The 15,484-nt window shown below is 42.5% G+C and overlaps 1 protein-coding gene across 2 annotated transcripts in view; it reads left to right on the top strand.

Moving 5' to 3' along the window:
- The window catches only part of DPYS (dihydropyrimidinase), an 81,190-nt gene extending 66,190 nt beyond the window's left edge, over positions 1-15,000 (top strand). The window contains exons 8-10 of one of the 2 annotated variants that reach the window (XM_043601581.1): positions 1,758-1,965; positions 12,931-13,061; positions 14,597-15,000. In XM_043601581.1, the coding sequence (XP_043457516.1) occupies positions 1,758-1,965; positions 12,931-13,047 (325 nt within the window). In that variant the 3' untranslated portion in view covers positions 13,048-13,061; positions 14,597-15,000. The remainder of the gene's footprint in view (positions 1-1,757; positions 1,966-12,930; positions 13,062-14,596) is intronic. The other variant, XM_043601580.1, reaches the window with a different exon arrangement.
- The last annotated feature ends 484 nt before the right edge of the window (positions 15,001-15,484 follow it).

Here is a 15,484-nt window from a genome sequence, read left to right as displayed (position 1 = left end):
TCCATTTAGTAGCCTTACTAATGCATTCGTCCAGACATTTTTATGTAACATTTTACAAAGCAAGCCAGAGAGTTTCTGCCATCAGTGTAACTGATACTTAGGAAACCACAGCCCAGACAGACTATGGAAGTATCACAAAGAGACTGTGATGGTCGTAAAAACACTTTAACCTGCAGGTTTGAGGCTCCTTTATATTGTTCCTTAGATTTATTTTGAGTTTGTATCTTTCATCACCAACTCATAACTCATCATAACTCATCCTATTCTTAGTAACCCTTTAAATATTTTATTCATTTTCCTATTTCCTATCAAACATCACTATTTGATCAGAAGCCCCCCTCCTCCTTAGTGTTGGAAATTATTGTTACTGTGTTTGTATCTACCTCTTATTCATTGTGATCTTTTCAACTTTTCTTTCTATCAGTCAGTTGGTTCTTAAGGCCCCTCTTTGTGGAGTATGAAGGTAACAGGGGAAACAAAGTGGGCTGTAGGAGGTGTTGGGTCGTCCAGATGAGAGATGATGGTGGCATGGGACTTGGGTGGGAACAGTGGAGAGCTACCCAAGCGGGCAGGTTTGGGATTTCCTTATTTATTTTGGGGGAGGTAGAACCAATAGGCTTAATGATATCTTGAGGGAGGAGGAAAGGCAGATGGTAGTATCATTTACTGAGTTGAGAAACTCGAGGGAGAAACAAAGTTGAGTGGGAGTGTTGTGGGAGACATTGAAAATCAAGAATTCTGTTTGGACATGTTAGGGTTGGAAACCATTCCAACCATAGGGTTGGAAACCCAATATCCAGGCCAGCACCACCTCGTTCATTTCTAGGGTGGCAGCACACAAAAGCTCTGAATCTCCCAGCTCCATCCTTCCAGATTAGGGTTGGGGGAGCCTTGGGCTGCTGTTCCTTCGACCCAGCCTTGGGGATTTTAGCAAAGAACTTCTCTCAATCTATCTTGAGAGGGCTTATAGAGACTTCTACAGAATTCAGATGATGCTCATGTTATTCACTGCTGCCAGATCACTCCCCCCACCCCCGCCCCTTTCCACCAAATGAGATTTAGGGAAGAAGTCACCCAACTTTCAAGGATCCAGCCTGGAAGTCATCGATCATATTGTATAAGATTGAACGTACTAATAAACTACTAAGAATAATGATGAATATACAAATAGATGACATAGACCCTGCTAAGCAATTACATTCTAACATGCTTTGTTATTTTTATTATCTCAAATTTTTCAAGTTTTGCCTCAGACAAGGGAAAGAAATTCCAGACACAATTTTCCTTGATAACGACCAAGTTCAATTTGACAACTACCAATTTCTGATTCCCTCTGGGAAAGGAGGGACAGGGATGGGATTTGGGGAGTGGGAATGAAGAAGCCTCAGATGCATCTGCCAAAAGTTAAACTTCCGTAAAGCTGGGTGGGTACTGAATCAGTGTGTTCATCAGACTCATGCGTGTTGTAAAAATTAATTTAAAAATCTAACCGTGAGAGACAATATCTTCCTTTCACCCACTTCATCCTCATTAATCACCGTAAGGAGTGATCTATTGGGTTTTTCTCTCAGAAAATGTAATTACTTTGTAATGAAATGTTAATGCTATGTTCTATTCTTGAAGTCGCTTGTTCAAATGATAAAGCTTAATACGGCTTAATAGAGTTGCTAAATTTTCTTCTAAAGTCATTCTTTGAATATTTTATATTTGTCAGATGAGCTGGTGGTGATCTGGAGGGTCTTTGTCTTTACAAACAGGACTATTTCGGCAAGAACTCATCATCAGGCTGTTAACTTCAATATCTTCGAGGGCATGGTTTGCCACGGGGTGCCCCTTGTGACCATTTCCAGAGGCAAAGTGGTGTATGAAGCTGGAGTTCTTAGTGTCACAGCAGGAGATGGAAAGTTTATTCCTCGCAAACCATTTGCTGAGTATATTTACAAACGGATCAAGCAGCAAGACCAGGTGAGTTGTGCAGAAATAGGTTATTACCGGGGGCTGAACCGTCACCTGTTTCTGGATGTTGTTTTTGGCATTTTCACATATGCTCGCCTTAACACGTTCTTGGGAGTCAAGATTGAGAGGAGAGGTTCCAGCTAAATTCCAGTTTTCTAAGAGAGAATCATTATTGGATGTATGCATTTTCCCTTGAAGATAGGTGTATCTACCGAGGATTTCCTCATGGACCAAGTCACTTTTCCCCAGGCAGATTCAGGGTCTCTGGGGACTTTTGGCAATTGTGTCATTTGGTGGCGTCCTCTAGGAAGCAGATACTCATGTTTTTATTAGGGGAAACACCTGTGTGAGAAGATTGGAGGGAGTCAGAAAATGCTGGGAGAGCCTTCAGACTGAAATTCAAGTCTGACTCTGGTGAAGGACCGAGAAAAAAGAAAGGAAGTATCCTAGTCTACCATTCAATCTAAGATTGGTTGAGCAAGGCCTTGGGCAGCCCTTGAACGAAGTCTCCTGTCAACCAGCTACATGGCATGCTGTCATTGGCTGGGAGCAGCTATGGGAGGCGTGGCCTGTGTGCAAAATGGAGGTGGAGTTTGGAGCTTAGCAATGAACAGTGCTTAGCAATGAATGGTGCTTCAAAAAATTACACTCCTTGTAGTTGAATGTATGAAAGCTCATTTTAATGGCCATGAGAGCAGTGGTGGAGTTTTGAGCAGGTAGATCTAAATATGAATTCTACCTTGCCCTTCCATTTCCTAGCTATGTGGCCAACAGCAAGATCTCTCATCCTTCTGCTCAGTTGTCTGATCTAGAGAAAGGCAACATTTCCTCCTTAACAAATTGCTAAGACTGAAATAAGAGTTTTAAATATAAGGCACATAGTATGGGTCAAATGTTAGTTCTGTCTCTTTGTTTTCCTCTTTTGATGACCAAATCTGTGACAAAGTTTCCCTAAATCTTTGCTTGTAATAAATGTATAAAAGAAACATTTGTTCTTAATGTATCATGGGTTTTTATACCTTTGTTTACACTGTTTTAAAAATTCATTTTACTAAATACACTAACATGTCAGAAAATTTCAAATGAAAACCATATAAATTGCTAGACTTGGGGTGTCAGGGAGGCAACCTGTGCCCTCGACCCCACGTGAGGACAATAGGCCATGGCTGGATGCCCCAGATCTTCTAAGACTGCCTTTCTGGTTTTTACTCAGTAGGCTTCACTCACTGTGTTCCTCATCTGGCCTAGAGACAGTAGAGTTTGAAACCCTTGGATCAATTCTAAGGCTTCTCTCTCTTCTTTCCATTTTAAAATATATTTCTATTTTTCCAAAGTTCTCTGGCTGTTTTTCAATGCATTCCATTTGGATCATGTAGTCTGTTTGATTTTTCCTCTTATGTCTTGTGAGAAATTTTTTACTTGTGGATTCTCAGAGTCCCTTATACAAGATTCATCCTGTTTTGTTTGGTGTTTTTCTTTTAACACTTCCTAAAGCTTTGATTAAGTAAACAGGCACTCTAGAATGTTTTAAATTCTCAGGGTGCCATAGTTCTTTATATACTGTATTTTAGTCAAAATGTTTAACATTACAGTTCATTTTGCTAAGGTTAATTTGTAAATGTTGACATTGACAGGTACCAGGTAGATAGTGACTGTAAGAATCCCCCGTGTTTCTGACCACGTGTGTGATAGATAATAGCAATACTAACATTTACTGATGCTAACTGAATGCAAGTCAGGCATGAGTTCTTTCACTGTAAAATTCTGTGAGGGAAGGAACTATTATTTTCCCCCATTTTAAAGATTAGGAAACAAGCTTTAGAAATTAAGACACTGATCCAGGTCATGCAGCTCGTATATGGCAGGGCCAGAACATAAACTCTTGGTTGTCTGACTCCAAAAACTGTACAGGTGAGCAATGAATGATATTGTAAATCATAAAGATTGAGTTAAATGAGTTAATGGGAGACAAATGATTCAGCATTTGGTTTGGAAAACAATAGTCTCTCAAAAACTAATCTGAATTGGAGACATTGTTGGCAGCTAATGCATTCACGAAGCTGTAATAGTAATCCAAGGTATGAGCAGAAAGGGATTGGGTTAGGGAACCATAAGGAGGCAGAATCAGCAGAACTGGGTGATAGGTTAGGTCACATGTGAATTGGATTCAAGACAGCATCAGTGCCAATGCTCTCCAACAGGGGCGCTAGACTAACCGGGAACACCTGATAGACTGTATTTAAATGGCTGACGTGACCTAAGTTGTCTTCTTGTAGAGAAAACGTTTGAGGCAGCAGAGATCACCAAATGACTGGCGTCATCAATTCTCCTTTCCAAATTGTCATTTTAGGGTTTGTTGGCAAAATTCTTATCAACTTCCCTTTTCAAGAGTTCACTTTGTTTGTGAGTCATCTTAGTTTCTTAATATTTTCTTCTGATATCACCAACTTTTTTTTCCTTTTTTTAAAAATTCTTATTGTTTATTTATTTTTGAAACACAGAGAGATGGAGTGTGAGTGGGGGAAGGGCAGAGAGAAAGGGAGACACAGAATCTGAAGCAGGCTCCAGGCTCTGAGCTGTCAGCACAGAGCCCGATGCGGGGCTTGAACCCACGGACTGTGAGATTCATGACCTGAGCTGGAGTGGGGTGCTTAACCTACTGAACGACCCAGGCACCCCTGATATCACCAACTTTTAAAGCATTCAAGGGCACTATTGTTTTTGCAGTAACAATAGGTGATAGCTGTTATCATTATTGTCATGTGCTATTCTGAGCACTTACTACCTGCCAGGCACCGTACTAGATGGTTTACAGTCATTATTTTATTCAACCTGAATAACAAGTCATATGGTAGGTATTATCAACCTCATTTTACAAAATAGAAAGCTGAGTCTCAGCAAGATTAAATAACTTCCCTGTGATAAGCAGTAAGTAAACGTAAGAGCCAGGATTTGTAACATGGCCTTTCTGATTCCCGCTGTATCATGGGACCTCCATATAGCAAGAAAAGAGAAGAAAGTGATTGTGAAACTCAAAGTGTGGGGAAACTCCTTATTTTGGAAAACGGTGGTGTGGGAAAAAATATCAAATAAAATGGATAAGATGAGGTTTGAAGGTTGCCTGGAGACATTTCAAACATTTTTTTCTCTCCACGAAGCAAAGATAATTTTATAGAAGAAAAATATCACACTAAGGTTAATAAAGAGAGTTGTTAGGCATTCTAGTTTTAAATTCACATTAGGTTATTCGAGCCCTTGCTTTGGTTTCCATTTAAAATATTCTGGTTATTTTTGTAAGGATAGGAGTTTGAAGGCAAGCAGAAAAGTAAGAAAATGAATCCCTTACCCTTCTGGACTCCCAAAGAACAGATGGTAGAGACACATCAGCGTTTGCCTGCTCCATAACTTGGCTGACTTGGCTGGAGTGTTGGTTCCTTAAGGACACCATCTTATATTCTCATGCCCAGTACTTGGTACATAGTAAGAATTTGATGCATAAACAAACTGCAGGGGCATCTGGAGGGCTCGGTTGGTTAAGCATCCGACTTCGGCTTAGGTCATGATCTTGCGGTTCACGAGTTTGAGCCCTGCATCGGGCTCTGTGCTGACAGTTTGGAACCTGCTTCAGATCCTCTTTCTCCCTCTGTTTCTGCCCCTCCCCCACTCATGCTCTGTCTCTCTCTGTAAAAAATAAACATTAAAAAATTTCTAAAAATAAAAAAAACTGCAAACAGAAAGAGCAAAGACTATAGTTTTAGAGGTCTTAGAAAAAATTTTAAATCAACTTACCCAGGAGATTGCCCCCTGACTCATCCCAAATTGTGGAATTATCTGTGAGCTTGATTCTTTTCCATGAGTTTATTACTTAACAAAAGTTACCAGCATCATGCCACGCACCTACCACTGTTATCAGATACAGTAAGGAATTTCAAAGGAAAGAAACAACATTTTTATCCAATTTGACAGCTTTTGGGAATTGTTACTTTATTTTAACATTTAAGCAGCTGATCCTTAAGGGAAAAAAATTTAAATCAGAAGATGAGGCATCAAACTATTTGATAAATATAACATAATAAAATATATATTACAATATTTTATAAAAAGTCACTTAAGTGACTCTTGGGGGATGAAGGAAGGAGAAAAAAAAAGAGTAACACAACTTAGATGTTCAAGAGCATCTGGAAAGAATAAAATCAACTTACATACTGTTAATTCCTTACCCCCAAAAATATAGCTCGTGAAACTCAAATGAATTACTTTTTCTAGAATTTTTTGTGTGTTTAGACTTGTAATTTTCACCCAAATTTGGAAGTACAGAGTTGCTTTAAGTCATCTCTTTTTCTCTTTTTTTCAGTATTAAGCAACCCAATCTATTCTGGGAAATCAGGGTCACATTGCATTTTATAGAGAAACAGGAATAGCTTCACGGAGCAATGCATGGCTTCAGAGTTGTGCCAAAGCTTTGAAACTTTTAAAGCTTTGCAACAATAAGCATAATTTGCCTTTTAGATAAGATAAAATTGAATGGATGGCTGATCTGGTCCTTGAAATGAGTGTTCTCCACTTCTGAAGGAACAGTTTGTCAACGTCTTTCTCAATGTGGTAGCTCAGAGAAAATAATTTAAGGGATGTCGGTAACTACCACGTATCCTCATTTCCTCAGATTGATTGTTAATAATAATCAAAGGTGATACCTTCGTTGGAGTCGGCTCATTTTGGTTCATGAGAGACATTTGTGTGTGCCTCTTCCCAGCTCCTCATTCAGTGACGTCACTTCAGTAGCCTGAAATCAGCTATGGTGGGAGCATTTACACCCCAGAAATAGGCAGGTGCTATAAATCAGGGCTTTGGGGGGGGGGGTTGCTGAGAAAAGGGAAGGCAGCGCTGGTTGTTGACATTGACCAGTGCACCACTGTATACGGGGACTTCCTAAATACTCTCTTTTTGCGCTTTAACCACTCAGCATTTATTCAGTAAATATTTATTGATAACCAATTATGTGCCTGGCATAGTTTAATCCTTACAACCTTCTGAGGCAAGTAGTGGTATTCCAATTTTATACAGTAAGAAACTGAGGCATTTTTTTAAGTTTATTTACTTATTTTGAGCAGAGGAGGGGCAGAAAGAGAGAGAGAGAGAGGGAGAGAATTCCAAGCATGCTCCGCACTATGAGTGCAGAGCCCGACATGGGGCTTGAACTCACAAAACCATGAGATCATGACCTAAACCGAAATCAGGAGTTTGACCCTTAACTGACTGAGCCACAAGGTGTCCCAGAATCAGAGGCTTAAGGAGGTCACATAGTTACTAAGTGGCCGCCTTAGAACCCAGACCCAGATTTTTCTACCTCCAAAGCCAATCCCCTTAGCCTCTATTGCTGCAATGTACTGATCAGGAAGTTTACTCCCCGCCCCCCCGATACACAAAGCCACCTGCCTCCATCCTCAGAATGTCACCCCCCTACTCTGCCTTCCTGTACATGGCATTCACTTACCCTCAGGCTGGCAAAATTATTACCAGAGGAACCATCCCTGAAATGAGAGGGCCCAGCTTTGTCACATTGTCCTTGAGAAATAGCTCAGCAGATATGTTGAAGGTTAAATGGAAACAATTGGTGGATTGCAAAATATTTTTGAAATGCAGGTTTTCACGGTTATAGGTCATCTCTAATGAACCTAGGGGTTCCTCGTGCCCTAGGGATTCACAGCCCCTGAAGGGCTCAGTTCAATGTGTGCTGAGTGTTCACCAGACAGGCATGGACTTCATTTGCTGCTCATTTGGACTGCTAAGTATTGGGTCAGTACCTGCTGTTTGGAATCTGGAAATTCTGTTGTCTCAATTGATATTTTAGTTTCTTAGTCTCCATGGTTGGCATGGTATCAGAACTTCCTCTGGGGCCCAGGATTCTTCTCCGTTGGTCTTCCTAGTCTCAGAAAAGCTAGCATCCCAGCACACAACTCTCTGCAAACAATACAATTACATTTTCTATCAACTTACAACTTCCTGTTTCCCCTGGTCAGCTAACCAAAAAGCATTTCTGCAATTACGCGGGTATAATAATGATGATTGCGATTAATATTTATTCATAGTGCTGCACATTGTGATATAGTTCTCTTTTTTGTCTATTAACTCATCATAATGACAGTCATCATTAAATGCTGTAAACCTTGAACTTTACCAACGCAAGCCACCAGCACCCTGCCAGACGAGGTGCCATCTGTGATCCCTATATTACCTAAGAGAGCCTCTCACACAGTTTTACCCTCGAGCCACTTTATTGGATTGTGATATCATCAGGATGGAAAGATCTGGTGGTGGGTGAAATCATTGGATTTTGACCCACCTGTACTGAGGGGAACAGATGCCACAACCCAGTTCAGCCCTCTGAAGGTGCATTCTCAGGACACTAGTCTCACACTAGTCTCTCTCTCTCTCTCTCTTTTTCTCTCTCTCTCTCTTTAGGACACCAGTCTCTTGAGGTGCACCTTGAGAAAGGTGTCACATAATTTTAGATAATGCTGCTCTCAGACTGATTCTATTGCCCAATATCATACAAAAAGTTCTAAGAAGTCCTACAGTTAAGAAACCTTTCATTTAACAAATATTTCTCGAGCACCAGGTACTATCCTAGGCCCTGGGGATACAGGCGTAATATAACACCAGTGTTCGTTCTCAAAGACCTTAAATCCTATTTCCGTTTCACCTACAGTTCCTTGTGCCTAAGTTCCAGTTTTGCTGGAGACACTTATTACATCCCCCTGCGATGAGGTCTATTAGCCACTTGAACAAAGGAGTCTGGAGATTAGGAGAGATCAGGGCTGCAACTAAAATTTGGGAATTGCAACATGTAGATTTTTTTTTTTAATTTTTTTTTTCAACGTTTATTTATTTTTGGGACAGAGAGAGACAGAGCATGAACGGGGGAGGGGCAGAGAGAGAGGGAGACACAGAATCGGAAACAGGCTCCAGGCTCCGAGCCATCAGCCCAGAGCCTGACGCGGGGCTCGAACTCAGACCGCGAGATCGTGACCTGGCCGAAGTCGGACGCTTAACCGACTGCGCCACCAGGCGCCCCTAACAACATGTAGATTTAAAACCATAAGTCTGAGGCCACCGAGAAGAAGAAAGGGGGCTTGAGATAGAGCTCTGGGACTGCCAACCTTCAAAGGTTGAGGAGCAGAGGAGCCGGCAAAGGAGCCTGCGAAAGGGGCGGGTGAGGTAGGAAGGAAACCAGGAGAACATGGAGGAGAGAAGGCAAACAGAGAAGAGACCTGCCCTCTTTGGTTCAATCCAGAGCCCTCTGCTTCTTTGTCCAGCTCTTCCATAAATGTCTGCGAAGAATTAGGTATGGGTTTAGCTGGGAGACTCAGGACGGAGTCCGTGTTAATCGCTGTGCTCATCTGAGATCCTAGGGAACGAAACCCACTTTATTTCGGACCCCACCACTTAGGGTAGCCCATGAGCATGACGCATTGGTCTCACCAGACGCTAGGGGCCATGTCAGGGCAGGGCACCGCACACTTCAGATGGAGATCTGTTATTGTCACTAGAGAGAAGTAACAAGAGTTGTAGGTTGGGTCTACTGAGAAAACACATGTGCAACTGAACTTCTGAATAACACAGTGACGGCTTGAGATTTTGCAGGACGAGTGCCATCATTCTCTGTTTTGTCACAGTGAATATCTACTGAGGTTCTGAAATAGACGGAGTGCAATGCCAGGGGCAATAGGCAGTACAAAGATGAACAAGATGTGGGGCTAGCATTAGAGAGTTTATGTAACCCACCTCTAAGGATAAGAAGATTTTACAGGTGAAAGTACTGGGAGGCTTGGGACCAGAACTTGAATTGTCTTTGATTTCTGTCAAATCATCTATCAAAGCGGAAGGCTGTGAAGTGTGGAGCAGCAAAGCCTCCCCAGAAAGGGCCGGTTTGTCTCTGAGGCGGCGGCGTGGGCAGGAGTGGTTAATGCCCCACGGCAGTTCTGGCGGGAAATCGTGCCCTGCCTACCCAGAGCCTCAGAGGCAGATACAGAGCAGGACCACGTGCAGATTAGACCTGGCCAGTCAGGTCAGAGATACATGGTGGCCACTGTGACCAGAGTGACCAGCAAGGCTACGAGGGGCCTAGTGGCACTGCTAGTGAAGTGACTGAGCAGCCAGAAGGTGGTTCGTGGACAACCAGGTGAGCTGAGGCCTGCCCACAGGAGACAGTCGGCCAAAGAGGAAGGACAGCCTAGAGAACAGATAAACGGCGAAACACAGCAAAGGAGTGTGAGGGAAACGGAGTTACCCCAGGCCAGGATGACCCACACAAAGAGGAGACGAAGCTCAGATGGGGATCTCCTTCCCATCATACCCTGGGCAGAAATTGATCAACTGTGTATTGAGTACTTGTTATGGAAAAACAGAGCAGTACCCCAGCCCCGAATCTGCTGGAAGGGATACCTGAGTAAACAGATAATTACAGGAAACTATGGTAAACAGCATGGTGGATGTGTCAGGGAGGGCTAAAGCATCCTGGACGGACAATTCTCTGGACTTGAGTTAGAGAAGATAAATCAGAGATATTTAGGCCAAGGAGGTGGTAATGCCAGCATGGGCGAGGTCTAGCCCTGGCAGGAGGATCTGGGAAGGGCACTGGTCATCTGTTGAGTCTCGTGATCCCCACCAAGTCTGCAGATGGGGTCAGGGAAGGATCTGCCAAGGGACTGATCAGGTTGTGAAGCAAGCCCACCCCTGAATGAGGAGGACTGTGCCTGGGTGTGATGGCTCTGCTTAAATCACTGCTTTTAGCCACCCCTTCCCAGGAAGGAGTCCAGGAGAGACAAAAAGGTAATAGCTGAAAACCACAAGCAGTGAAGTTTCAAAGGAACTGTTGGGTGAAGAGGGAGACAGAGTGGGGCTGATGAAGGGCACGCAGCATGAAGGCAGGTGACACAAAGATCTGCCCACTTATGTCACTTTTTCCGGGGGATCTTAGCTGTGGAAAAGGCTGATGATGGAATTGAACTATGCCACAGGTTTTACTGAGTGCCAGTGCTAACAGAAAAGAGAGAAAGGAAAGACCCTTCCGATTGTAGGCAACATATGGACATGAATCCTGGTTTTCCTAGCTAGTTCTTTTTTTCAACGTTTATTTATTTATTTTTGAGAGAGACAAAGAGCACACGTACAAGTGGGGGAGGGGCAGGGAGAGAGGGAGAGAGAATCCAAAGCAGACTCCATGCTGTCAGTGCAGAGCCTGATGCAGGGCTTGAACCCCCGAACCGTGTGATCATGACCTGAGCCAAAACCAAGTCGCTTAACCGACTGAGCCATCCAGGCACCCTGTTATTAGCCAGTTCTGATGATGCCCGTTAATTATGTTTAGTTCCCTTTACAGTCTCAGTCGTGTTTGGATTCAATTATATGGCCAGCCAAGATTTAAGTGATACATAACAGTCTGACTTGGAAAGTAAACCAGGAGAGGAAAAACCATGAAGACCTCCCTGAAAGGTCATAGAGTGGGACAGTAAGTAGGTGTAAGTTTCAGGTGTGGCTTAGCTCCAGGTAACACAAGGTCCAGGGGCTGGGTGGCAGAAATAGGAAGTTGGTCCTTCATTTCTTGGTGTCGATGTTCCTCAAGATGACAACAGGATCCAGGGCAAAGTAAAGGACGGAGATAGTCAAAATGAAAGTCCAGCAAAGCATCCAACCAGACACAGAAAACGGACAGAGGCTGGGACTGGTGAGCGGAGGGCAGGGGTCCCCCCCTCCCATCCCCTAAGTGCTCTGTGTGTGCCCTGACACTACACTTCAAATGTCACAGCTGTAGGGACGGTCTCTGTGTTGCTCTTTGTTTTGTCCTCTGTGCCTGGCAAAACATCTGGGACTGTGTGTGTTCAATAAATACCCATAAAATGAAGGAAGGTAACGCTTTGTATCTGGGAGATGGCGTTCATTCCCTCCGTTTCCTAGATGAGTGAGTAGGCCTAGCTGGCTCATTTGGCAAAGCTAGAACTCAAACATAGGTCCGGTGTCTGGCAGAGCCCACATTGTTGATCACATTGTGGTCAAAACAAGGCAAATGTTATTGGAGGGGGGATCTACATACTTATGTGTACACACATACTTACTTATTAAGAGCTTATTCTACACTAGGCATTATTCTAAATGATTTACTTATTTTTAATCCTCTCCCAACCACCCCCAAAAGCCGGTGCTGTTACTATTCCCAGCTTAAACTGAGGCAGCAGGAATACAGTGTTCAGTAACATGCCCAAACAGTCTGGTTTCAGAGCCCATGCCCTTAATCACTGTGGCTTGCTGCTTCTTGACTTGCCAGTGAATTTGTGTCCATGTTTATAAACAGTGTGACTTATTTCTTGTGAATGCCTTTGTTTATCCAGTCCAGATTTCTAAACTCTGAGCAAGCACTGAATTAACTCAAGCTGAATCCAGCCGGAGGGTTCTGCTCTCAGCGGGCCACCCGAGAGGTGTAGTTAGAGATGTGAGATTCTGTGGACAGCCTGTTACACACAGGGGCAAGTGAGAAAATGAGAAAACACATACACAGATTGCTAGACTCAGAAGAAAATGCTCAGAGTCTTGGGAGAGGTACCACAAAGCGGTCTAGGAATATAGATGTCTAAGATTGAAATGAGAAGGAAAGGTAGAATGTCCGAAGGACCATGAGGTGGTTAATACAACCAGAAGGGTGTGGGGATGGGGTAGAGGCTCCAATTTAAGTTTTCAGTGAAAGGAACAATCAGAGCGTGCTTCCTGGGTCTTTGTTGGACACCGATTAGCGCCAGCAAAGAGTGGGGCACAGCTCAGGTACTTGAAGTTGCCAGGAACTTCAGTGAAAGGGCAAGGGGCGGGAGGCACATGAGAGGTAAATTAGCAAGATTCGTTTCGCTCATTAAGGGAGCTGCGCTTAGCTTTGATTCAGGAAATCAGGAAACCATAAGAGGAAAATGAACTGTTCTGTTTCAGACTTGCACACCTACCCCTGTGGAGCGTGAACCCTACAAGGGAGAAGTCGTCACACTGAAAACTAGAGAGACAAAAGAAGACGCCGCAGCAGGGACCAGGAAACAGGCCCACCCCTGAGCTGGGTGCTGTGGGTAAGGGACGGTGGGCAGAGAAAGTATTCCTGCATGAAATCAGCAGCTCTGTCTTCATAAGCTTTTGAAGAGTCCAAGGTCAATGTCAAAGGCTTCAAAGTGACAAAAGACTCAAGGACAGGTTAGCTAAAGGAAGACTGATAAAAGACCTCTTAACACAGAACACTTAGTTGAGCCTGCAGATTGAAGAAGGCCTTGGTCTATTTCGAGATTTATTCTCTGAGATGTTAGGAAACATTCAGCAAAGCCTTGAAGTATCCAATATGAGCAAGAGGCAAATAGACGGGACCTGTTAGTGAGGAAATTTGACACGTCTTAAAACAGTGTAATTTTGTGGTCAAAATTTATAAACTATTTAATTAGGATCTTATCTAGAAAACAAATCTTCATATTGTAAATGCAATTATGTTCTAGAACTTAGAATGAATGAAAAAAATAAATCAAATGTTGCTTTTGGGTGTATAATTTTTCAGGAAAATTATTTGATAGTCTTTGATGTACTTTATTGCACACTTAATTCTTGGAATAGTATTGTAGATATGGTCATTTTGGAAAAATATTTCAGTGCTTCCTCAGTTTTCTCTTAGTCTTTTGATACCCAGATCTTTCTTTTTTTCAAGTATCTGTTATCACCATTCTTGTCAATTTCTTTCCTTTCTTCTTCCTTCCTCCCTCCCTTCTCTTCCCTTCCCTTCCTCTTTCCTTCCTTCCTTCCTTCCTTCCTTCCTTCCTTCCTTCCTTCCTCCCTCCCTCCCTCTCTCTCCCTTCCTCCTTTTTTTCCTCCCTCCCTCTCTCCCTCCCTCCCTTCCTTCCTTCTTTCCTTTCTTCCTTCCCCCCTTTTCTTTCTTTCTTTCTTTCTTTCTTTCTTTCTTTCTTTCTTTCTTTCTTTCTTTCCTTCCTATTATTTTCTGATCCTGCTCTGGCAGCCTCTCTCCAACACCACTTCCACTGGCTTCATGAAATCTGCATGTTTTGCCAGCTTTAAATTTCATTGGGCTCTAAATTTTTTTTTAATTTGTGATGTTTTTGGCTGTTTCAACACATAGTGATCTGCAAAAGACTTATACGAGGGGTCAACATGGTAAACGGGGATAGGTCTTTGTGTTAATTGGGACACTGTCAAAGGACTACTTTTATACATACCCACTTAGGAGTTGCACATTTTTACACTAGGACAACCTGTACTTCCCTAAACCCCATGACTTGAATCATGAGGTCCTGTGTGCTCCGGGTTATATTCTCTTTATTATGGAGTGCTGTCTTTAACAATGCTATACAGCCGAAGCTTCAAGTTTTTTGTCATTTCCGGACTCTTGGAATTCTTTTTCCAATCCAGGAAGATTGCGTTAAAAATTCAGAGGAAGATTAGCAAGAGGGAGAAATTCTGTTGAATGCTATAACATGCTATTAACATCATTTATAGGAGCAGGATTAGTGTTTACTTTGATTATAGCATTTCTTGGGGGTTAGGCTTGAGTTCTGCATCTCTTTATGAGGGAGAATGTTATACTGAGTTCCTTTTGTTCTGTTCAAAGGTAAAATCAGAGAAAAGAATTCTGCTGTTCCCATCACTGTTAAGTGTCGTCAGCCCGTGGAGAAACAGGCCTCATTTCAACTCCCCAAGATGCTTTTGAAAAAATAATCGCTCAAGGCCTCTTTGATTTCCTTTCAGAAGCAATTGCTGTCTTTCTCACTGTGACTTTGTTGCTGCGTAAGATGGAAGATATAAATGACTATTATTGTGATGGAAAGTCCATGTGAAAATTCATTGATGATACTTTAAAATGCCACCTTTGCTTGTACTGGATTTCTTGCTTTGAAATTTTAAAAATCACTTTCTTGTTTAAGGTTGTTTTAATGGCTACCATTTGTTTAAAAATAGCAAACTCTGTGGTTTTACATCCTATTCTAATTAATAAACATTGAGATCTGCATTTTATATCCTGTTTTCTGGGTCATGTGTATCTTCTAACTTACAGGGTTGAGACTCTGAGAGGTTGGTTGTGATTCAAAAGCACAATTTCCTCTGTGACATCTGTTTCAGCAACTCCTGGAAATCGGATCCCTGAACAAACCTCGTGTAATTAAATTGGATACTCAACCTTAGATTAAGTCTGAAGCAAATTATCCAATCACACTGATGAGTGCAGGATTTGGAGGAATTAACAAGAATCAGCATGGCTGAAAGATGCTACCGTGATACCTTCCCTCCCCTATGCTTCCGGGTCTGTCCTGTGATCCTTCTGTGTATGCAGAGAAGCTGAGCTTCTATTTCTTCTCCTAAGTAACTAGGTCAAGAGGAATTTTTAAAACATGGAGTAAAATCAGGGCAATTATGCTCTCGCTGCAGATACATCTACCCCTGACTTAACTTAGATCGGGAGTGTATCCACACCTTTGACAAAGGGTGATAGGAATCCAGT

This window comes from Prionailurus bengalensis, chromosome F2, assembly GCF_016509475.1.
Source record: "Prionailurus bengalensis isolate Pbe53 chromosome F2, Fcat_Pben_1.1_paternal_pri, whole genome shotgun sequence".
Lineage (NCBI taxonomy): Eukaryota > Metazoa > Chordata > Mammalia > Carnivora > Felidae > Prionailurus > Prionailurus bengalensis.
The sequence above is the reverse complement of the archived record's forward strand: the minus strand, read 5'-3'. Positions and strand labels throughout refer to the sequence as shown.